This window comes from Lolium perenne, chromosome 3 (genome assembly GCF_019359855.2).
Source record: "Lolium perenne isolate Kyuss_39 chromosome 3, Kyuss_2.0, whole genome shotgun sequence".
Classification (NCBI taxonomy): Eukaryota; Viridiplantae; Streptophyta; class Magnoliopsida; order Poales; family Poaceae; genus Lolium; species Lolium perenne.
In genome coordinates, this window is record NC_067246.2 from 251,866,860 (window position 1) to 251,892,571 (window position 25,712).

Sequence of the window (25,712 nt, forward strand, 5' to 3'; positions counted from 1 at the left end):
AGTGTGAGGAGGCCCCGTGGCCCCTCCGACTCCGCCTCTTCGCCTATTTAAGCCCTTTCGACCTAAAAACTCGAGACGGATTGACGAAACTCCAGAAAGACTCCAGGGGCGCCGCCACCATCGCGAAACTCCAATTCGGGGGACAGAAGTCTCTGTTCCGGCACCCTGCCGGGACGGGGAAGTGCCCCCGGAAGCCATCTCCATCAACGCCATCGCCTCCATCATGCTCCGTGAGTAGTTCCTCCATGGACTACGGGTTCTAGCTGTAGCTAGTTGGTATTCTCTCCCCTATGTACTTCAGTACAATGATCTCATGAGCTGCCTTACATGATTGAGATTCATCTGATGTAATCGGTGTTGTGTTTGTTGGGATCCGATGGATTGATACATTATGATTAGTCTATCTATAAAGTTTGTGAAGTTATTGTTGCTGCAATCTTGTTGTGTTTAATGCTTGTCACTAGGGCCCGAGTGGCATGATCTTAGATTTAAGCTCTATAATTATTGCTTAGATTGTATCTACAAGTTGTATGCACATGTCTATGTCCGGAACCAAAGGCCCCAAAGTGACAGAAATTGGGACAACTGGAGGTGTAGGCGTAGGTATGAGGATCACATGTTTTCACCAAGTGTTAATGCTTTGCTCCGGTGCTCTATTAAAAGGAGTACCTTAATAGCCAGTAGATTCCCTTGAGGCCCGGCTGCCACCGGCTGGTAGGACAAAAGATGTTGTGCAAGTTTCTCATTGCGAGCACGTACGACTATATATGGAAAACATGCCTACATGATTAATAATCTTGATGTTCTGTCTTAATGCTATTTCAATCCTATCAATTGCCCAACTGTAATTTGTTCACCCAACACTTGTTATTGGAGAGTTACCACTAGTGTAGATAGCTGGGAACCCCGGTCCATCTCTCATCATCATATACTCGTTCTACATGTCATTAGAAGTAGTATCAACTATTTTCTGGTGCCATTGCCTCTGTGTTACTATTACTGCTGCTATGTTACTGTTACTACTGCTCTCATATTACTGCTGCTTTCACATCACCCCTGTTACTAGTGCTTTTCCAGGTGCAGCTGAATTGACAACTCAGTTGTTAAGGCTTATAAGTATTCTTTACCTCCCCTTGTGTCGAATCAATAAATTTGGGTTTTACTTCCCTCGAAGACTGTTGCGATCCCCTATACTTGTGGGTCATCACTCATGCTTTGCTACGTCCGCGGAAGATCTGATTATCATTTTCGCAGCGAGTCTTGGCTTTGAACGGACCAAAGAGTCAACCCTCAAAAGGACGAAGGCATATGATGAAGCGCGGAGTTCGATCGACGACCTCGTTGATGCATGTCGCGGAATCACCAAGTCGTTGTCCCTGAAGAGGGCCAAGACCACGGTGATCGACACCATGACCAAGCTCATGAAGCAGGTGCCGGAGCTTATCAAGGATTGGCAAGAATCTTCTGCTCGCGGAGTCGCCTCCCTCGTCTTGGCCACCTGCAAAGCACACTTCCCCACCATGAGGTTCGCGGATGTTGCGCGCGACACTCCGAAGGGTGCCAACATGAGAGCCATTCTCGCGGAGACCCAAGGGTTTGATCGACTCTTTGTTGGACGAGTTAACCACTCGTTCTAGTACCACAAGTACGATCTCCCCAAGGGCTTCGCGGACGCGGAAATCAAAGAGGAAGGTGCTGAGGAGGAGTACTACGCGGAGGGCTCCGGATCGAGCGCTGACCAAATCGGTGAAGGCTCCGATGTCAACTCCGACATTGGCTCCAGCGATAATTTTGGCGACGGCTCCGCCTATGTAGCATCTGATGAGGAGCAATCGTCCAAGTAGAAATCTGTGAAACAAAAGAACTGATGTATCATTTTGGCCCCGGAGTGGGTTTGTAAGATAACTTAAATTCTTAAGTAGCTAGGGACGAAAACATGTGTGAATGGGCGGAAACAACTTATCCTGCTATCCGTTAATGTTATTTGCATGTTTCGTTTTGTTGGAAAGCAAGTGCTGACTTCTATGTTTTCCAGCTTACTCACTTGACCTTCCGCGATCCGGAAGACCTGTAGCCGGAAACGCTCGCCAGCGGCGACGAAGCCCAATGGAAATCCGTCAATAACCGCAGAAACAAGCCCCCAGCTAAGGTGCCGGAAGTCGCTACTAGGAATCCACGAGTTCGCAACAGAAAAAATTTCCACCAGAAAACTTAAGCTTACGTCCTGAAGGACGATTTTTGAAAATCACAACTTTCATACACGCCTAGGCGGAAATATCCAGGTCTGCGGTTTTAGTCGGAAAACATGCACGATCGAAAAATGAACAATTAAAGGAGGTAAAAGAGTCAAAGAGTGAACCAGAAGCTTTATTTCATTAATCATGCATAACTATTACAATGTATGTAATTCTTAAAATTTTGCTAAGTGTGGAAAGGACGTAGCTGTGCAATGTTCCAAGGGTGATCTGTTTCATCGTAAATGTCATCCGGATCCTCTCGCTTGCATTTCCGGTACCAGTTAGCAGGTCTGTCCTTCAGTTCCCGGAAATCGACAAGGTAGTATGATCCGTTATGAAGCACTTTGCTAACGACGAAGGGTCCTTCCCATGGAGATTGAAACTTATGGTCTTTCACCTAACGAAGGCGGAGGACCAAGTCTCCGGCCATGAAAGAGCGATTCCGAACTCGACGGCTATGATAGCATCGGAGTTTCTGCTGGTATATGGTGGAGCGTTGGTCTGCTAAATTCCGAGCTTCTTCGATCAGGTCCACAGATAGCTGTCTGGCCTCGTCAGCAGTTTCTTCATTATAGGTGGAAACTCGCGGTGAATCGTGGATGATGTCGGAGGGGAGCACGGCTTCTGATCCGTATACCAGAAAGAAAGGAGTAAATCCGGTTGACCTGTTAGGGGTAGTTCATAAACTCCACAAGACAGAATCTAACTCATCAGCCCAAGCTCCAGCTGCGCGCCGCAGTGGCTCTTTAAGGCGTGGTTTAATCCCTGATAATATGAGACCATTGGCCCTTTCGACCTGACCGTTGGACTGTGGATGAGCCACAGAAATAAGGTCCAGCCGTATCCCTACCTCCTCACAATAATCCTTTAGCTCTCCTTGCGCAAAGTTTTTGCCATTATCTGTGATTATGTTGTGTGGGATGCCGAATCTCATCACGAGGCTGCAAACGAATTTTAGTGCCGTAGCACCGTCGGCCTTTCTCACTGGCGTTGCCTCGATCCACTTACTGAACTTGTCAACAGCAACCAGGAGGTATTCAACACCACAAGGAGATGACTTTTTTAATTTACCAACCATATCGAGCCCCCAGACCGCAAATGGACAGGTGATAGGGATGGTCTTCAACTCTTGGGCTGGAGCGTTTGGTTGAGTAGCGTAGTACTGACAACCTCGGCAGGTTTTCACTATCTTATCAGCATCTTCGTTGGCTGTGAGCCAGTAAAATCCAAGCCGAAAAGCTTTTACAACGAGTGACCTGGGAGCGGCATGATGCCCGCAGTCCCCTGCATGGATCTCTTTGAGTATCTCAATACCATCTTGGTTGGAGATGCATTTGAGAAAAAACTCTTGTTGTGCTTCGTTTGTAGAGTTGTCCATCAACGATTGTGTAGGATCTTGCTCGTCTGATGATCTGTCGTGCGAGGACCTCGTCCTCTGGTAACTTTTGATCAATGAGGTAGTCCAGGAAGGGATGTGTCCAGGCCGGAATGATAACCATCACTTCTCTGGCCGGAGATATTGCCACGTCTAGATTTTCCGGGTTAGCGCCCTTCACCGAGGGTATCCGTAGATGCTCCAGGAAAATAACAGGCGGAATTGGTTTCCTGCCAGATCCGAGCTTGGATAGCATATCTATCATTGTGTTGTCGTCTCTCCTGACGTACTTGACTTCGTATCCGAGGAAGCATTTGGCGATCTCGTCAACTTCGTCTTTGTAAGCCGCCATGACGGAGTTTCTGGCGTTCCAGGTTCCGGCTACTTGCGGTGCCACCTGGTCGGAATCTCTGTGCTTGATCCCTATTTCCTTAGCGATGCGCAGTCCATGTAGTAGAGCCTCGTATTCCTCCATGTTGTTTGTAGCCTCGAAGTGGATCTGCAGAACGTACTGCAGCTCTTCTCCGGTAGGGGACTTCAGGGTGACTCCGGCTCCTGAGCCTTGATGCTGCTTGGATCCATCGAAGTGTGATACGTCTCCAACGTATCTACAATTTCTTATGTTCCATGCTAGTTTTATGACAATACCTACATGTTTTATACACACTTTATGTCATATTTATGCATTTTACGGAACTAACCTATTGACGAGATGCCGAAGTGCCAGTTCCTATTTTCTGCTGTTTTTGGTTTCAGAAATTCTAGTAAGGAAATATTGTCGGAATTGGACGAAATCAACGCCCAGTATCTTATATTTCAAGGAAGCTTCCAGAGCACCGAAGAGGGGCCAGAGAAGAGCCAGGTGGGCCCCACACATGGTGGCGGCGCGGCCTAGGGGGTGCCCCCCCTGGTGTGTGGCTCCACCGTGGCCCTTCCGACTCCGGCTCTTCGCCTATAAAAGCCTCCCTGACCTAAATCTTCGATGAGAATAAGCCTCGGTACGAGAAACCTTCCAGAGCCGCCGCCATCGCGAAGCCAAGATCTGGGGGACAGGAGTCTCTGTTCCGGCACGCCGCCGGGACGGGGAAGTGCCCCCGGAAGGCATCTCCATCGACACCACCGCCGTCTTCATCGACGCTGCTGTCTCCTATGATGAGGAGGGAGTAGTTCTTCCTCGAGGCTAAGGGCTGTACCGGTAGCTATGTGGTTCATATCTCTCTCTCCCATGTACTTCAATACAATGATCTCATGATTTGCCTTGCATGATTGAGATCCATATGATGAGCTTTGTAATCTAGATGTCGTTATGCTATTCAAGTGGATTTTACTTATGTGATCTCCGGAGACTCCTTGTCCCACGTGTGTAAAGGTGACAGTGTGTGCACCGTATGGGTCTCTTAGGCTATATTTCACAGAATACTTATTCACTGAGTTATGATTTGAGTTGGATGTCTCTATGAAATTGTGGTGTGTTAGTACCTCCTATGAATGCTCACAGTGACAACGTGGGGTGTTTATTAGTACTTGGGAATACATCTTTAAGGTTTGCCTACATGATGAATTAGTGTTCGTTATCTTGCCAGAGAGTAATTCAGAATAGCATAGTGAAGTGCTTATTTATATTCCATTATGATTGCAATTTTGAGAGTGTCCACTAGTGAAAGTATGATCCCTAGGCCTTGTTTCCAAATACTGCAAACATAGCTTATTTACTGTTTTACTGCATCTTTACTTCCTGCAATATTACCACCATCAACTGCACGCCAACAAGTTATTTTCTGGCACCGTTATTACCACTCATATTCATCCATATCACTTGCATTTTACTATCTCTTCGCCGAACTAGTGCACCTATACATCTGACAAGTGTATTAGGTGTGTTGGGGACACAAGAGACTTCTTGTATCGTGATTGCAGGGTTGCTTGAGAGGGATATCTTTGACCTCTTCCTCCCTGAGTTCGATAAACCTTGGGTGATTCACTTAAGGGAAACTTGCTGCTGTTCTACAAACCTATGCTCTTGGAGGCCCAACACTGTCTACAGGAATAGAAGCGTGCGTAGACATCAAGCTATTTTCTGGCGCCGTTGCCGGGGAGGAAAGGTAAAAGGCATTCACACTCCGGTCCCAGGTAACTAAGTTATTTTCTGGCGCCGTTGTGAGTGCTCGAAGCTATTTCCTTTAGATCCTGCAATTGCATCTTTTTGTTTCTTGTTTTCACTAGTAAGGCATAATGGAAAACAACTGCGAGCTTTTTAATCTATTTCCTGAGTTAAGACATGGATTGTTTGATGCGAAAATTAAAAAACCTATGGAACCTTGTTTGCATGCTAGTAGCAATGATATTAGTATGAACGCTTTGAACACCATTGTTGCTAATGATATGGAAAATTCTAAGCTTGGGGAAGCTGGTTTTGATGAGCATGATATTTTTAGTCCCCCAAGCATTGAGGAGAAAATTTTCTTTGATGATACTTTGCCTCCTATTTACGATGATTATAATGATAGTGGTCTTTTGGTGCCACCTACTATGGAGGATAAATTTTATTATGATTATACTATGCCTCCTACACTTGATGAGAATAATAATGATAGCTACTTTGTTGAATTTGCTCCCACTACAATTAATAAAAATGACTATTCTTATGTTGGGAGTAGTAATTATTTTATGCATGAGACTCATGATAAGAATGCTTTATGTGATAGTTATATTGTTGAGTTTGTTCATGATGCTACTGAAAATCTTTATGAGAGAGGAAAATATGGTTGTAGAAATTTTCATGTTACTAAAACACCTCTCTACATGCTGAAAATTTTGAATTACACTTGTTTTATCTTCCTATGCTTGTTGCATTATGCTTCATGAATTTGTTTATCTACAAGATTTCTATGCATAGGAAGTGGGTTAGACTTAAATGTGTTTTGAATTTTCTTTTTGATGCTCTCTTTTGCTTCAATTCTTATTTCTTGGGAGTGCATCATTGAAATTGCTGAGCCCATCTTAATGGCTATAAAGAAAACACTTCTTAGGAGATAACCCATGTGTTTATTTTACTACAGCAACTTTGTTTTATATTTGAGTCTTGGAAGTTGTTACCACTGTAGCAACCTCTCCTTATCTTTATTTTATTGCATTGTTGTGCCAAGTAATGTCTTTGATAGTAAGGTTGATACTAGATTTGGATTACTGCGCAGAAACAGATTTCTTGCTGTCACGAATTTGGGCAGTGTTCTCTGTAGGTAACTCAGAAAAATATGCCAATTTACGTGCGTGATCCTCAGATATTTACGCAACTTTCATTCAATTTGAGCATTTTCATCTGAGCAAGTTTAGTGCCCCAAAAAAAATTCGTCTTTACGGACTGTTCTGTTTTGACAGATTCTGCCTTTTATTTCGCATTGCCTCTTTTGCTGTGTTTGATGGATTTCTTTGTTCCATTAACTTTCAGAAGCTTTGTGAAATGTCCATAAGTGTTAAGAATGATTATGTCACCTCTGAGCATGTGAATTTTTGATTATGTACTAACCCTCTAATGAGTTTGTTTTGAGTTTGGTGTGGAGGAAGTTTTCAAGGATCAAGAGAGGAGGATGATATATGATCAAGAAGAGTGAAAAGTCTAAGCTTGGGGATGCCCCCGTGGTTCATCCCTGCATATTTCAAGAAGACCCAAGCATCTAAGCTTGGGGATGCCCAAGGCATCCCCTTCTTCATCAACAATGTATCAGGTTTCTTCTATTGAAACTATATTTTTATTCCGTCACATCTTATGTACTTTACTTGGAGCGTCTGTGTGTTTTTATTTTTGTTTTTGTTATTTTCATTCTCTGAATAAATGCTTGTGTGGGAGAGAGACACGCTCCGCTGGTTCATATGAACACATGTGTTCTAAGCTTTTAATGTTCATGGCGAAGGTTGAAACTGCTTCGTTCATTGTTATTTGGTCGGTTCAGGAAATGTTGCATGTGGTAGTGGTATAATGAAACACTTGCATAATCTTGTAGATCATTGAGCTTTGATAACTTGATTCTTTGCAAACGTTTTGAGGTATTTAGATGGTAAGACTTGCTGGATAAATAAGTTAAAATTAGTAGTGGATTGTTGTCTTTAAGCTTGTGCCGTACTACAAACTCTATTTAAATAGTTGAAGGTGTAGTTGGACTTGATAGCTTTCCATGTCTGAGAGTTCATCGTAATAACTAAGTTGTGCTGAAGGTCGAGGGAGCTAGCGGGGTACTTGTGCCACCGTGAACGGCCCTCCTTGGAGTAAATTTTAATCATGCTCTTAATGTTGAACCTGCTAGATGTTTGCAATAAGCTTGTGAGTTCTTTTTGACTAATGTTAAGCTACGGTTTTTGGCACTTCCACCATCCAAATTTGCTAGCCTCTTCGGTACTGTGCATTGCCTTTTGCTCACATTGAGAATTATGCATACTTCGCCAGTACATCCAAACCCGTGGGAGGACTTTCTCTTGTTCTCCTACACATAAGCCATACATCTTCCTCAAAACAGCCACCATACCTACCTACCACAGCATTTCCATAGCTGTTCCGAGATATATTGCCATGCAACTTCCATTTTACATTACATGTTGTCATTTATCATTTATATATTGCTTTGCATGATTCTATACAGCTGATGTGTGGTTTACCCATGTTACGCTAGATCATTGCACATCCTGCTACACTAGCAGAGGCATACAGTTTCATACATCATGTTTTATTCATTATAAGTTATTTGTACCGAAAAGTGTGTTATCATATTAGGATGTTGCCCCTAAAAGTGAAAAGAGCCATGGAGGCCATCAAAAATAGAAAAAGAAAAAAGAAAAAAATATAGAAAAGAAAAAGAAAAAAAGAGAAAGAAAAAAGGGGCAGCATTACTATCTTTTATCCACACTTGTGCTCATGTTTTAGCACCTGCATTATTCATAGTCATTATTTGTGCTCATGTTTAGTACCTACACTCCATATGAGAGAGTTTTCATGTTTTATTAGTATAACTATGTGGGGAATTTACACTATAGAACTTGGGTTGTATATTCCAATGATGAGCTTCCTCAAAAGTGCTCTAGGTCTTCGTGAGCAACCAAGTTGGATGCACCCCCACTAGTTCCATTGGAGAGCTTTCATACACATATAGCTCTATGTGCATCCGTTGCACGGCAATCACTACTCCTTGCATAACTTCGATCATAAGACTTCCTCTTGTCTAATGATCACTTATAGCTTTGTAAGACTTTCTTCCATTTGGCCTTCCAAACCCCCATTAACGTTCTTTATGCCATAACATCATGGTGCTAATACCAAATGCTTGCGCTCACCGGTTGAGTAGACTTCGAAACAGTTGATTCATGACGTTCATGTTTATGTTTACTTGACTGAATCCTTCTTATGTTGTGAAAATTTACTTGATGCTTGGAATGAAGGATAGAACTTCTACGCTGAATACTTAACACATATTTAATGAACTTTGTACGGTTTCATGTCTTTGAAGCAATAGTTCATGAAAACTTCTAGCTTGTTTAACTCTTGCATTATCATCTCTTATATCAATATAGACATTTGCTTTGAGTGATTTGATCTCAGTTCATATGCTTTACATCATTATTGGATCAAGATTATGTTGGTAGCATGTCACTTAAGAAATTATCTTTGTTATCGTTTACCTACTCGAGGACGAGTAGGAACTAAGCTTGGGGATGTTGATACGTCTCCAACGTATCTACAATTTATTATGTTCCATGCTAGTTTTATGACAATACCTACATGTTTTATACACACTTTATGTCATATTTATGCATTTTCCGGAACTAACCTATTGACGAGATGCCGAAGTGCCAGTTCCTGTTTTCTGCTGTTTTTGGTTTCAGAAATCCTAGTGAGGAAATATTCTCGGAATTGGACGAAATCAACGCCCAGTATCTTATATTTCAAGGAATCTTCCAGAGCACCGAAGAGGGGCCAGAGAAGAGCCAGGTGGGCCCCACACATGATGGCGGCGCGGCCCAGGGGGGTGTGCCCCCCTGGTGTGTGGCTCCACCGTGGCCCTTCTGACTCCGACTCTTCGCCTATAAAAGCATCCCTGACCTAAATCTTCGATGAGAATAAGCCACGGTACGAGAAACCTTCCAGAGCCGCCGCCATCGCGAAGCCAAGATCTGGGGGACAGGAGTCTCTGTTCTGGCACGCCGCCGGGACGGGGAAGTGCCCCCGGAAGGCATCTCCATCGACACCACCGCCATCTTCATCGACGCTGCTATCTCTTATGATGAGGAGGGAGTAGTTCTTCCTCGAGGCTAAGGGCTGTACCGGTAGCTATGTGGTTCATATCTCTCTCTCCCATGTACTTCAATACAATGATCTCATGATTTGCCTTGCATGATTGAGATCCATATGATGAGCTTTGTAATCTAGATGTCGTTATGTTATTCAAGTGGATTTTACTAATGTGATCTCCGGAGACTCCTTGTCCCACGTGTGTAAAGGTGACAGTGTGTGCACCGTGTGGGTCTCTTAGGCTATATTTCACAGAATACTTATTCACTGAGTTATGATTTGAGTTGGATGTCTCTATGAAATTGTGGTGTGTTAGTACCTCCTATGAATGCTCACAGTGACAGCGTGGGGTGTTTATTAGTACTGGGAATACATCTTTAAGGTTTGCCTACATGATGAATTAGTGTTCGTTATCTTGCCAGAGAGTAATTCAGAATAGCATAGTGAAGTGCTTATTTATATTCCATTATGATTGCAATGTTGAGAGTGTCCACTAGTGAAAGTATGATCCCTAGGCCTTGTTTCCACATACTGCAAACATCGCTTATTTACTGTTTTACTGCATCTTTACTTCCTGCAATATTACCACCATCAACTGCACGCCAGCAAGCTATTTTCTGGCGCCGTTATTACCACTCATATTCATCCATATCACTTGCATTTTACTATCTCTTCGCCGAACTAGTGCACCTATACATCTGACAAGTGTATTAGGTGTGTTGGGGACACAAGAGACTTCTTGTATCGTGATTGTAGGGTTGCTTGAGAGGGATATCTTTGACCTCTTCCTCCCTGAGTTTGATAAACCTTGGGTGATTCACTTAAGGGAAACTTGATGCTGTTCTACAAACCTCTGCTCTTGGAGGCCCAACACTGTCTACAGGAATAGAAGCGTGCGTAGACATCAAAGTGCATAACCCATGTCTCTGGTTCCGGCTCCAAGTCTATATCCGGAGCTTCTGTCCAATCTGCGACAAAATCCGCCAAGATCTGGGATTTAATCGCAGTCCTGGCTTAGTAGTTGATGTCGAAGGCGGATAATTCAATGCCCCATTTTGCTGTGCGTCCTGTTGCGTCAGTGTTGTTGAGAATCGTTGACAGCGGAGCTTTGCTCACGACTGTTAGTGGATGCTCCTGGAAGTAGTGCCTCAGCTTCCTGCTGTCTAGGAATACTCCATAAGCTAACTTTTGAAAGTGAGGATATCTCTGTTTGGATTCCGTGAGCACTTCGCTAATGTAGTAGACTGGCCTTTGGACTCCATACTCGTGTCCTTCTTCCTGTCGCTCCACCACGATGACGAGGCTGATGACTCTGTTGGTGGCTGCCAGGTATAGGAGCATATGCTCTGACTCTCCTGGTGCCGCTAGGATAGGTGGGGAGGTAAGTATTTCCTTCAACCCTTGAAGTGTTGCATCAGCTGCCTCGTCCCAGACAAATTTGTCTGTCTTCTTCAATAGCTTGTACAAGGGTAGCGCCTTCTCGCCGAGACGGCTAACAAACCTGCTGATTGCTGCGACACAACCAGTTAGCCGTTGCACATTTTTGAGACAAGTTGGCCTTTTGATGCACAAGATTGCCTTGATTTTTTCCGGGTTAACTTCAATGCCCCTGTTAGAGACAATGAAGCCAAGGAGTTGTCCGGCTGGAACGCCAAAGACGCACTTCAGCGGATTCAACATCATCTTGTACCGTCGGAGATTCTCAAAGGTTTCTGTGAGATCGCTGATCAAGTCGGATCCTTTCCGGGTCATGACCGCGATTTCGTCGACGTAGGTGTGTACGTTCCGGCCAATTTGGTCCTTCAGGCACCGCTGCATCGTACGCTGGGAGGTGGCACCTGCGTTTTTCAAGCCAAAGGGCATAGTAACATAGCAGTAAGTGCCAAATGGGGTGATGAATGAGGTCGCCTTTTGGTCGGACTTCTTCATCCGGATCTGGTGATACCCGGAATATGCGTCAAGAAAACACAGAAGTTCCGCCCCTGCCGTCGAATCAATGACTTGGTCAATGCGCGGCAAGGGAAACGGATCTTTCGTACAGTGCTTATTCAAGCCGGAGTAATCGATGCACATTCTTAGTATTTCAGAATTCTTTTTGGGTACAAGGACGGGGTTTGCGACCCAATCAGTATGGATAACTTCTATTACAAATCCTGCCTCTAGTAACTTTGCTAGTTCCATTCCTATGGCGCGACGCTTCTTATCTCCAAAGCGTCGCATAGCTTGCTTCACCGGTTTAGCTCCCGGGTTTATGTTGAGGTAGTGCTCGGCGAGTTCCCTTGGTACTCCGGACATGTCAGAAGGCTGCCATGCGAAGATATCCATGTTAGCGCGGAGGAACTCGACGAGCGCGACTTCCTATTTGGGGTCCATGTTGGCTCCGACCGAGACCTGCTTGGTACCGTCTCATTCCTTGAAGTTGACTTTCTTGGTCTCTATCGCGGCCTTGAAGGAATCTTTCTGTTCGGAGATCTGTCTCTTGGTGGTCTGCATCTCTATCGGATCTACCGCGGCTCTGTAGCCTTTCAACTCCTCTCCAGATATCACAGACTCTGCGAAGGCGGCTTCACCCAACTCGCACTCATGAGCCTTTTTGTAGTCTCCGGATACGGTAATCATACCCTTGGGACCCGGAATCTTGAGCTTGTTGTAGATGTAGCACGCTCTTGCGTGGAACTTGTGGTAGGTGGGCCTGCCGAAGATGACGTGGTAGGAGCTCTTAAAGGGCACGACCTCAAACGTGATCATCTCTTCGCGGAAATTATTAACATCGCCGAAGGCCACGGGAAGTCTGATGCTGTCGAGGGAGTTCGCCTTTTTACCCGGAACCACGCCATGAAACTCAGTGTTGCTGTGTTTGAGCTGTTCCTTGGTAAGGTTCATCCGCTCCAGAGTCTCCAGGTACATGATGTTTGATACGCGTACAGCACGCGTCCGTTGGGAACCCCAAGAGGAAGGTGTGATGCGTACAGCGGCAAGTTTTCTCTCAGTAAGAAACCAAGGTTTATCGAACCAGTAGGAGCCAAGAAGCACGCTGAAGGTTGATGGCGGCGAAGTGTAGTGCGGCGCAACACCAGGGATTCCGGCGCCAACGTGGAACCTACACAACACAACCAAATTACTTTGCCCCAACGTGACAGTGAGGTTGTCAATCTCACCGGCTTGCTGTAACAAAGGATTAGATGTATATTGTGGATGATGATGTTTGCAGAAAACAATAGAACGAGTATTGCAGTAGATTGTATTCGATGTAAAGAATGGACCGGGGTCCACAGTTCACTAGTGGTGTCTCTCCCATAAGATAAATAGCATGTTGGGTGAACAAATTACAGTTGGGCAATTGACAAATAAAGAGGGCATGACCATGCACATACATGTTATGATGAGTAGTGTGAGATTTAATTGGGCATTACGACAAAATACATAGACCGCTATCCAGCATGCATCTATGCCTAAAAAGTCCACCTTCAGGTTATCATCCGAACCCCCTCCAGTATTAAGTTGCAAACAACAGACAATTGCATTAAGTATGGTGCGTAATGTAATCAACAAATACATCCTTAGACATAGCATTGATGTTTTATCCCTAATGGCAACAGCACATCCACAACCTTAGAACTTTCACACTTGTCCTGCATTTAATGGAGGCATGAACCCACTATCGAGCATAAATACTCCCTCTTGGAGTTACAAGTAACGACTTGGCCAGAGCCTCTACTAATAACGGAGAGCATGCAAGATCATAAACAACACATAGATGATAGATTGATAATCAACATAGCATAGTATTCCATATTCATCGGATCCCAACAAATGCAACATGTAGCATTACAAATAGATGATCTTGATCATGTTAGGCAGCTCACAAGATCCAACAATGATAGCACAATTAGGAGAAGATGACCATCTAGCTACTGCTATGGACCCATAGTCCAGGGGTGAACTACTCACACATCACTCCGGAGGCGACCATGGTGGTGAAGAGTCCTCTGGGAGATGATTCCCCTCTCCGGCAGGGTGCCGGAGGCGATCTCCTGAATCCCCCGAGATGGGATTGGCGGCGGCGGCGTCTCTGGAAGGTTTTCCATATCGTGGCTCTCGGTACTTGAGTTATTATCGACGAAGGCTTATGTAGGCGGAAGGGCGGAGTCGGAGGGCTGACGAGGGGGCCACATGCTAGGGCCGCGCGGGCCCCCTTGGGCCGCGCCGCCCTAGTGTGGCGGCGCCTCGTCGCCCCACTTCGTTTCCCTTTCGGTCTTCTGGAAGCTTCGTGAAAAAATAAGCCCCTGGGCGTTGATTTCATCCAATTCCGAGAATATTTCCTTACTAGGATTTCTGAAACCAAAAACAGCAGAAAACAGCAACTGGCTCTTCGGCATCTTGTTAATAGGTTAGTGCCGGAAAATGCATAAATATGACATAAAGTATGTATAAAACATGTGTGTATCATCATAAAACAAGCATGGAACATAAGAAATTATCGATACGTTGGAGACGTATCAATGTTCAAGCTGACTCCGCCATCCATGAGGCACTTGGAGAAGTCATAGCCGTCGATGCGGGGACTTACAACCAAGGCGTAGCATTCTTTTGGCACAATGGTAGGATGATCCTGCCTATCAAATGTGCACGGAACTTCCGACCACCTGACATACTACGGCACAGCCGGAACTGTGGCATTCAGGATCCGGAAAGCTGACTTGGAGGCGCGGACTGTTGGGGTTCCGAGGAAAGTGTGGTAAGCGCCTACACTCTTTTTGCCAAAGGGGTTGGACTTAGCTGCGGATCCTTCCTTGGGATCCGACGGAGCATCATCCTCATCCATTGTCTCGGAACGGTCCTCCTCTTTGTCTTTGTTCTTGCCCTTGCCTCCTTTGCCGCGTGGGCGGTGCTTCCGGGCTCGCTTATAGCCTGCTTCCGGGTCAGTTTTGAGATCATTGACCCATTTGCAGTTGCGGTTTGTGTGTGTGGACTTGCCCGTAGCCGGATCCAGATGAGCCAGGAAGGGCATGTCTCTGTATTCTTCATAGGTTTGGGGGGCGCGGGTTCCGGCAGCCGTGACTTCATCACGCTGCTGGCCCCTGCCGGCTCCACCTCCGTGGCCGCGTCCTCTTCCACCTCCTTGACCTCCGCGTTGGAACGCCACGGCGACCATCTCGGATCCGCCATTCTTCTGGTCATCTGAGGGATTTTTCCGCTTGCTGCCGCTGCTGTTACCGTTGTCACGGTTCTTCTTTTGCTGGTGTAGGGGGATTGCTGTAGCTGCTAGATCTCCGCCTGCATCGTCATCGGCGGCAGTATGATCACTGGCGATGGAGATCATGTCATCCAAAGTCAGTTTGTTTGCGTCAGCCAAGCACGTAAGCTTGTGCCGCAGCAATCCTCCCCTTTGTAATCCACCTATAAAGGCGTGCATAGTTGTGGTGTGATCGACGTTCTCACACTCGTTCCTGGTTGCTAGCCACCGGGTGAGGAAGTTCCTTGATGTTTCACCCTTTTTCTGGATACATGCCTGGAGATCGCTTGTTGTGGCAGGTCTTTTGTAGGTGCCCCTGAAGTACTTTTCAAAGGCGTTCTTCAGGTCGAACCAACAAAAGATGGAGTTTTTCTCGAGGTCGCTTAGCCACATCCGGGATGGACCTACAAGGTACAGCTGAAGCATGCGGCAGGCGATGTTAGGGTTCCTCCGGCAAAGGTTACTGCATTGTAGTAATCCTCGATCCAGGTATCCGGCCTTTCGATGCCATCATAGTTCTTCAGGTTTCCGGGTAACTTGAGGTTCATCCTTGGCTTTGGTTCCTCTCGAATCATCCTGCCAAAGCATTTTGGGCCGATGTAGTCAGATCTGTATTCGTTGAGGCGCTCCCGTGCATCGCGCGGGCCGTTGCGGGGGGATTTTGAGCGTGAGTGAGATCTCCGGCCACCACCTCCGCCTCCACCTCCGCCTCCACCGCTAGGTGGTGGGGAGGGAGATCTGCGAGGGGGTCGGTTTGACCTTTTGCTCCCGCCCTGCGACTCCTCGCGTCCTTCGTGATGTGGACTCCGGCTTCGATGGTTGCCTTCACCATGGTGTTGGCTGCCCTCGTCATTCCGGCTTCGGCGGGGTTCCGGCTCACGTTCGTCGTTCTGACTCCTCCTGGGCTCGGGCTCGTGATAGCTGTTCCGGCCATGTCGAGGTTCCGGCGTGCGCTCCCTGCTCCTGTTCCTCTGAGGGACCACGGTGTCGCGGATATTGATTCCGCTAGGCCCATGGGGTCTGGTGTTTCCGGCTGGACTACGGCGGCGAGGGAGCGGAGGACGCGGGTATCCCCTGGGCGGAGGTGACGGGTTTAGGTACTTGTCTTTGCCAGAGTACATCGCATCCTTTCCCTTCTTCGGATCTGACGGATGCGTCTTTGATGGTATGGGGATTGGATTTGGGTGTTCTCTGGTTTTCCTTCTGCGTTCCGAGGATCCGGTTCGCGATTCATCATCGCGATGGCGATTGTCATAGGCGTCCTTCTGCGCTGTGGAGATGCAATGCTCCGGGTTGGATTCCAACCTGCGCGAAGTATCTGCCTTGCTCTGCTGCTTCATTGCTGAAGCGACGAGCATACGGACGTAGTCGATATCGATTTCCTCGTCATTTTTCTTCAAGATCTCCGCAGCCTTTTTCATATTGTCCTTTGGAGTGGCGAGCGGCTGCTGCTCGGTCGGAGTTGCGAAGGTGATCTTGCGAGGAGCTATAGTTTCTCGCCGGATCTTATCGACCTCCTGTTGAGCCTCAGTGATCTTGTTTTCCCAATGCTTTTGGAGTTGCTTGACTTTAACCAGCGATTCGTCCACCTCACGCTCGCGCTGCAGAAAATTGTCCACGAAGTGCGCGGCCTCTTTCCTTTCATCCAGCATTGCGGCTGCGGTGGTGGCAAACTTTTTGGCTGTGGCCAACATCTCCAATCTCTTAGCTTCTAGCGCTTCTGCGTTTAATGCGTCTTCGGGAGTGATGGACTTGTTGAGGATATCCGAGTGCGCGATTGCATCCATGCCAGCTTGCTCAACCAGTTCTTCTGGGGACAAGACTTCCTTATGCGGTCGTTCCCGCGAAAGCGGAGATCCTGCATGGGATGGCTGTGGGTCGGAGTGGGTGTTTTCATCCTCTGATTCTCGTTGATCCAGCGCCGCCAAGGTTGCAAGAACCTGCTTTGGCTGGGCGGATTCAACTTCAGGTTGATCACCGTATCCGTATTCCTTCACCTTGCGATCGAACTCTTCAGTATCCATGGATGGGGTATCCCCGGAGATTGGGCTTAGGTTACCCAGGATCGACTCTTCAACCGGAGCGCTGCTTTCTCCGACAGCCTCCTGCTGATCCGGAGCAGCGTTGTGTTCCGGTGCTTCAACCTGCTCGGGACCAGCTCCTGCTTCTTGAGGGGCGGTTCCGGCGGTATGGGCCAAGAAGTGTACGAAGTGACACCTTTGCTTCTCTAACACCTGGGAGACCCAGGCGGATCTGCATTGGTCTTCCACCTTTGTTTCCTGCTCAGGGGCGGATTGGGCGGGTTTTGTTTTTTCCAGATCCAAGGCGGAATCTTCTCCAGGAAGCTCCTGCGTCTCAGATCGGATCTTCGCGACTGCGTCCTGCTCAGCGGCGGTCGCGTCAGCGTTACTTACCAATGGGTTTCCGTAAGAATCGACGGTTTCCCCGGTGAAGATGTGTATGCCGCCGACTGGGACGATGGAGAGCTTGATGGGGTTTGTCTTAGCCGGAATCCAGCACTCATCCGGAGGGACGATCGGAAGGTTTCCGGCGTAGAGGACGCGCCCCACAGCGATGGTGTCGTCGTAGCTTCCCATGGCGGAACCCTCCCGGTTCCGGCCTCCAGACGCCGCTGGCCCCACGGTGGGCGCCAACTGTCGTTGCCTATTCGACGGTACCTTGGAGGAGGGATCCTCACGAGGGGGAGAAGAAGTAGGGGCCATAGGGCGGAGTGCTCTCGGGACGGTGGTACGCGATTTACCCAGCTTCGGAACACCTGCATGATGACAGGGCTACTGCTGCTTGTCTAGAATTATCTGGGCGCTTTCGCGTTGTTACAATGAGTTGTGGTTGTGCCTCTAGGGCTCCCAGGATCCGGCTTATAAAGACGCACGGATCTAGGGTTTACATGGAGAGTCCTAGCCGGATTACAGGTTGCCTAACTACGGTACAATGTCTTGCCGTGTACGTCAAGGATCCGCCTTCCCTTATACTGGATCCGGGTTCCATATGGGCCTCCACGGATCCAACTTCCTCCAAAGGTCGGTTGGGATCCGGCTTCCTTATCCTGGGCTGGACTTCATCCTTCAGGATCAACAGCAACTAGGCCGCCCGATGGGCCACATGCCACATCACCATCTATGGGCCACCCCGGCTTGCCGGATCTAGGCACTGTCGATGGTACACCCATGAAGTATACCCACAACAGTCTTTATTACGGAAAAATATTGAATTCGGCTTTTGTTTCGTCGAATTCCGAGAATATTTCCTGTACAACTTTTCTGAAATACAAAACAGCAGAAAACAGGGAACTGACACTGTGGCATCTTGTTAATGGGTTAGTGCCGGAAAATGAATAAAAGTGAAACGAAATATGAGCAAAACATATATAAATTGGTGTAAAACAAACATGGAGCATCAAAAATTATAGATACGCTTTGAGATGTATCAATTGCACTCATAGGGAATTGCGGTGGCCACCGGCGTCCACCTCTAGATCTCGGACAAGACACTACATAAAGAGCTTAGCTACCTTAAGAGAGAGAGAGAGATAGATATTTATTCCATACTTAATATGTTTGTCCTCGAAGTTCTCCAAAATAGAGACCCATTTGACTGCAGCAAAAAACAAGTCGTTATTTCCCAAATAATTGCTCCTAATCAGGGTCTAGCCAAAGGCCATCAGTGTTCTGGTACAACTTCTAGATCCACTTGAATGTTCACGAGTTTCTTGTTCAGGATCCCAAGACACCCAAACTCCTCAGCTTACACACGGTTGCCCAATCAACCATGTGATACTTTCCGTTTGCCCCTCACTCCCTGCCAGAAGAAGCGGGACCTGAACCTATCAAACGACGCATGAGTCTACTCAAAGAGGATGAACAAGCTCATCGCGAAGGTTGACAGACTGGAGAGACAAGAGTTAGTGAGTTCCAACATCCCAACTAAAGCTAGAAATAGCCCTGCCAGGGGTCTACCCTATAACTCATCTTGCTCGTGAGGAAATCCCAATTCGAGGCCCGTAGGGTCCTATCACTAACCGACAGGCCGATGTACGAGATTGGGATCCCCTGCTTCGTCGGTTTAATAAGGATTATAGCGTTGTCCTCAAATTGGAGATGGGTCACTCCCTCCTAGAATGAGATGGGACACCATCCCTTTGACATGGCCGGCCGCATTCGCACGGGGTCTAGCGAGTCGACCATAAAATCAAAGAGGATCGGGGAGATTTAGGTGGTCTCATTGACGCACTCCCCGTGCATTTACGAAAATTGATATATTTTGTAAAATCATATTTTTATGGCCATACCGAGTTTCTTATCATACAATATGAATACTTATTAAGCTTTAAATTTACTTCTCATAAAATTATAACTAATGATATTTTCGCATTTGGGAGGGCGGAGAGTGTTCCGGCACGGGGCCTGTTCATCATGTGAATGACACACATGTAAGCTCGCATCATCCTCTCGGTTCCTCGCACCTCCGCTCCACTTCGGTAACATTCGCCTCCCCTTCCTCCCCATCGCTCTCTCCTCCCCGCTCCCATCCCTTTCGGACGTCCCATCTCCATCCCACCCTACCGATCACCCAAAGATCTCCTTTAACCCCGCGCGGTGCGCGTCAACTGATCACTCAGTCACACTGATCGCTCGCTCGCAAGCAAGCGCTTGCTCTTGTTCTTGCTCTATCCCGGCCGCTGCTGTATGGATTCCTCCGGCCCCGGACCGTCCTCGGCCGGCGGTGCCAGCGTGCCGGACGTGGCGCCGAAACCGCCGGCGCAGCTGAGCAGGTACGAGTCGCAGAAGCGCAGGGACTGGAACACGTTCCTGCAGTATCTGCGGAACCATCGGCCGCCGCTCACGCTGGCGCGGTGCAGCGGCGCGCATGTGATCGAGTTCCTCAGGTACCTGGACCAGTTCGGCAAGACCAAGGTGCACGCCGCCGGGTGCGCCTACTACGGCCAGCCCAGCCCGCCGGGGCCATGCCCTTGCCCTCTGCGGCAGGCGTGGGGGTCCCTCGACGCGCTCATCGGCCGCCTGCGCGCGGCCTACGAGGAGAGCGGCGGCGCGCCGGAGTCCAACCCCTTCGCCGCTCGCGCCGTCCGGATCTACCTGCGCGAGGTGCGTGACTCCCACGCCAAGGCGCGAGGGATCGCATACGAGAAGAAGAAACGCAAGCGCGTGCAAGCCACCGAGGCGTCGAGTTCATCGACTGGCGCCGCCGCCGCGGCGGCAGTCAGCAGGGACCTCGGAGGTAGCGCCGATGTTGGCGCTGCTGTAGCAGCGTCCACCGCGCAGGCTGGAGGCAGCGGCAGTACTGCACCGAGCATCTCTTGAGTATAGTAGACTCAGAAACCTTGCCTATTAATTTGTTTATGATCTTCGGCATAGCCATAGCAAGATTTGAGCTTTCCCTTTGGTAGTTTGGTATATGCTATGTTGTCTATTTTCATCTAAATTTTTCCTGTGCTACTTTTATTCTTATTAATTATGTTAGCAAGTGTAAATTACAGGGCGTTGGAGTACTAGGGGAAGTGAATTAATCGGTGCGGCTAATTGTTCATGATCCCATACATATCCCGGTAACTAAAGAAATGGAGATTTGTGGTATTTCAGCTTGATCGTCCTAAAGTCAATCTTTTCTTCTCATTCTCATCACACGGCTGTTTATTCTTGCGTGCGCGCTAGCTATGCTTTGATCGATGCACTCACATTCCCACATCCAATCAACTCTTTTCATGCACAAAACATTAATATTTATAGTCCCCGCTTGATTCGATTTGTTGCTTAATTTGCAGAAACAGTTGGTTAATGGGTTGTTTCTATTTTCTCCTAGCTACAAATAGGAAGAATTGTCAGTGTACAAATGGAGGGGTGTACTGGCAGAAGCTAGGACAGCATTGATGCCAGTGTGCGCGGTCACTCACTGGCACACATGCGCGCTACAGTTCTCGGACGGCCTTCTTCCCCAAGCGGCCAATCTCTAGCTCTGACATACCCCCCTCCTCCATTTGACCACTCCCTACCAAAACGGGCCGCACAGCTGCAGGGACCAAGGGAGAGAGATAGAGAGAGGTTTTTGTGATTTGTCATGGCGAGAGAGGAAGGGAAAGAGAGAGAGACAGGAGAGTGAGATGATTTAGGGCTAGGCATGCACGCGCGAGGGGTTTGTCCGGGGAGGCCTTAAATAGAAAAGAGCGCGGGAAGGGGAGGAGATAGCTACGCTGGTCCCCGGCCGGAAGATTGGATGGGACTGTAGCCTACGGATGGCGGGAGTCACGCACGGCAGTCGCTGATCGATCGAGTCTCTTGCTGACCACACGTGCACTCCTCTTCTTCACTGCCGTCCTCTCCCCTCGATTCGTGCTGGCCTGAGGTGAGCGCCCTCTCAGGGACGCGCACGCATGCAACTGCTTGATTCTGCATGCATGGCCAGTGACCCATGCTGCTGTGATCAGATCAATTATCCCTCTGCTCTCGCTCGCATCCGGTTTTGTTTTCCTCTTTAATTGCAGCAGACATTCAGAGTTTCAGACAAGTAACCACAATTATCCTCATCTACCTGGGAGCTGGCAGATCCAACATACTCCTGTTTTGCCTTACAATAGGACTCTTCCCTGAATCCCTGGTAGATCTAAATAGCCTTGGCGGTTTCGACGTGAGGAAGAAGATGAACAGTATATATTTCTACTAGTCTACTACACTTAGCAATTTCAGCTAATTAGCATCTGGTAACTAGCCTTTCTCGCTCACTTTCCCAGCAAAGGGGCGGTGGGCCACGCGAGGGCGATGCTTTGCTCATGTCCACAGTACTTGGCCTGTGAGCAAAGAGGAAAGCCATGCAATGAATCGCTTCCTTTGTCCTTTGCACGCACAGGGCCCCATCCTCTCGTCTCCCTCGCGGCGTCACTGTAGAGCGGCTGTTCATGGTGCCTGGCCAGCCACCATCCTACCCCAGAGCTTTCTTGGTCTTTGATCCATCCGCCGCGCGATCGACTCCGGCTCTCCGGCCCCCACCGTCAATTTGCAGCAAGCGACGGTCGCGGCCTCTCCCCTGGAATTAATTCTTTCCTGGTAGATGGATCACATGCGACCTGTGCTTGTTCGAGAGCTTTCAACTCTCACAAGAAAATGTCAAATCTTGTCTGAAATTACTGTGCGCATATATATATAAGTCATGGCTTGCAAAGGACATACGGGCCGGGGCAGACAATGGCTTAACTACATGGTAGTCTAATTGGAATCCTAATTAATTTCCTGCAATCTCGCAACTGTGCCCGTCAATGGGGGCGATCGGTATCTAATTACTGTCGGTCTATGTACTAATCTATCAATGAAATCTAGGTTTTTTTTGCGATGAAAAGAAATCTTGGTTGTTGAGTGTGTTTAACTCATTACAATCAGCGAATGCGATGTTTGGCTAAATAATCGTTTTCTTTGATACGGGGTACGGAGGATTATCTTTTCAGCGACAGGCATCTTTGATTCTCCATCAACGATATGATTGTGTTATTATGATTTTCTTAGGCAACAGGCTGTGAACTCTGCAAGCCACACCATGCATCCATCATATTGTATCGCTGCTTAAAATTGTTGATTTGAACTCTATGGTTGTCGAAAACAGCAGCAACAAAAGTGTACGGCATAAATTAGTCTGAAATTTGTCACTGTATTTGCTGTTCTGTTCATAAATATGCTGATCTTGTGTATCACCAGAGAGTCATATTGTGCTTCATTTCAGTGGCTAGTCATCCTCACATAAACTAGTTTTGGATGCTCTACATTCTACTTACGTTTATATATACTCCTTGATATATATGTCCCTCTCGTTATAAATAGCTAACTGCTGCATGCAGTATATATATATACTGCTTGATAAGTTCATGCTTAGGGGGTGCACGCTCATTAGTTAATCTGCTGGTGCAACTATGTTGTGTGGACATAGCAGATGCTGCTTGTGTGGAGAAGAAACAGAAGCTTTCACACAAGAAATCAAGAATAAAATATGGTATATATACTGATGTGCCCAATCGAGCAGAAAAGCACAAGCATTTTTCCTGTTCCTAAAGCTGAGGCAACCAACCTGACCCTACACCTATCATGATGCTTCTCAACACATCATTTTAGTAGTATGGATTTGTGGTTGCCGACCCAGTTGAATTTGAAGTTGATTAGCCTTTTCTGTTAAACTAATCCATTGTGTGGTTGGAAGGTGCATGCAATTGGCTAAATATCTTTCCTACGTATAGGTGGTAGATCTCCCTGCTTATTTAATTTAATAGGATCCAAGAAAGAAGATCACCAAATCAAAGTACTGTTCTTACTATCTGTTAGTCACATCTACATAGGTATATATAGGTTTACTCGATCAGTTCTTTCTCTCTCTCTTTTTTCACACACAGTTGTGAGTAGTAACAACGTAAGCCTCTCAGAAATAGCTTTGCGGTTAGCACTGCTGGAGTCACATAAATGCTGTCAAGAATTATAACCAGTAACATGCACCACTACCAGAAAAAATGTTTTTTTTTAGTATACCACGGTTTGACGAGTGCTTTTATTTCCTATGCATGAAAAAAATCCATTTTTCTAAGTGCCAAAAGCCGATTTTTTGTGAAGTTGTTACAAGAAGCGCAATATGCAATTGAACAAACCATGTCTACAAATAGTTGACTACTTCTATACATTCACATACTTACTGATGCCGCTAGCTTTCTGAAAATTCATGGTATTTTCTACAATATACTGCTGACTTCGTTTGAAATGAACTTGATGTGAACTAAGGGTTATCTATGGCCTGTTCCATATTTTTTTTAAAATCATTTTAGGTCCATAACGTGTCATTTTATGGGAGGTAAGATGTTGCTTTCGCGTGATTCGTTCTTCTGTGCCTCGAAGCGCCCGTTTTGGCCATGCGTCATTAAATGTGAGTCCCACTTTGAACACAACTAATTCAAAAAAGGAAAACCTTTGTCATTTTGCGTGACCTAGTTGCTAGAAAAAATGACAAACTTGGAATATGACAGTTATTCTGGAAAAACCTTTCACATAAATGAACTACCGATACATGGTTTTCATGGAAAAATGAGCTAGATCATGACCTTAATCATGGCATAGTTTGTCGGAGCGAGCTCATATTGTGCACACGCTTGTACCTTGGAATGTCGAACTGTGTCGATGAAGAAAGTTTTCAATTTATTTGCACGAAAAATCCAGTTTTCGGTTCCTCAATGCCAAAACCTTTTTTTTTGTGTGAAGCGGCTACAAGAAGTGCAATGTGGAGTTGCACCCCAGTCTACAATAAACAGTAGAACACTTTGATATGATGGTTCACATACCTGCTGATGATGACGTTAACTTTATAGGAATTTCTTGTATTTTGTATGGTTTCCTGTCGATTTAGTAGGAAGCGAGCCAAATTAGAACTACTCGTCATCTTTCCCTTATTCCAGATTTATTGAAAAATATTATTTTTAGGTGCCCAATTGTTGTTTCAATGGAGGTACGATGTTAGTTTCGCGTGATTCCCTCCAGTGTGCCCCGAAGCGCCTGCATTCTAGCGTTGCGTTGCCATTATATGTGAGTCCCAATGTTAGCAGAACTAATAAAAAATAATCAAGATTAGAAATGGAACTTTTTGCAAATTGTCATGTTATGTGACCAAATTGCGGGGAAAAATAACACACTTGAAATATGACAGCTATTCTAAAAAAAAACCTTTTAAAGAAATAAGCTACCACGTACAAAGGTTATGGCTTTCAGGTCAAATGAGTTAGGTCATGACCTTAACCAAGGCATGATATTTGGGAACAAGCCCATATTTTGTGCGCTCGTGTACCTTGGAATCACGAAAGGTGTTGACGAGTGAAGTTTTCAATTTCTCTGCACAAAAATCTGTTTTTTCATTTTCTCGGTGCAAAAAAACTGATTTTTTTTGTGAAGCGGCTCAAGAAGCTCAATCTAGACTTGTGTAAATCATATCTACAAAAATAGTAGGCCACTTCTATACGACGGTTCACATATCTGTCGATGACGCTATCCTTATAGGAATTTCTCATATTTCGTATGTTTCTAGCCGATTTAGCGAAGCAAGCCAAATTTGAACTACATGTCGTCTTTCGCTTGTTCTGGGCTTTTTATAGAAATCATTTTAGATGCACAATACATTATTTCAATGGAGGTGAGATGTCGGTTTTGCGTGATTCCCTTCGGTGTGCCCCGAAGCATTCGTTCTCGTGTTGCCTCATTACATGTGACTCCGCAATTTGAGCATAACTAATTAATAAAATTAAAAATGGAAACATTCACACATTATCATTTGATGTAATCTAGTTGCGGGAAAACCGCAAACACGAAATACAACAATTGTTCTGAAAAACACTTCATAAAACTTACGAAGTTACATGGGTTTCAGGGCAAATGAGACAGGTCATGACCTTAACCATGACATAGTTTTTCAGAACGAGCCCATGTTGTGCCCACGCGTGTAGTTGAAATCGTCAACACTATCATCAACAATGTTGACAAGTAAAGTTTTCAATTTGTTTGCACAAAAAACTATTTTTGGTTTTCTGAGTTTCAAAACCAG

General features: G+C 46.5%; 1 protein-coding gene across 1 annotated transcript; it reads left to right on the top strand.

Annotated features, from left to right (window-relative positions):
• The first annotated feature begins 19,565 nt into the window (after positions 1-19,565).
• LOC127344731 (protein G1-like7) lies at positions 19,566-20,742 on the top strand. The gene has a single exon (XM_051371064.2). The coding sequence runs from the start codon at positions 19,832-19,834 to the stop codon at positions 20,462-20,464; it is 633 nt and encodes a 210-aa protein (XP_051227024.1). The 5' UTR covers positions 19,566-19,831; the 3' UTR covers positions 20,465-20,742.
• The last annotated feature ends 4,970 nt before the right edge of the window (positions 20,743-25,712 follow it).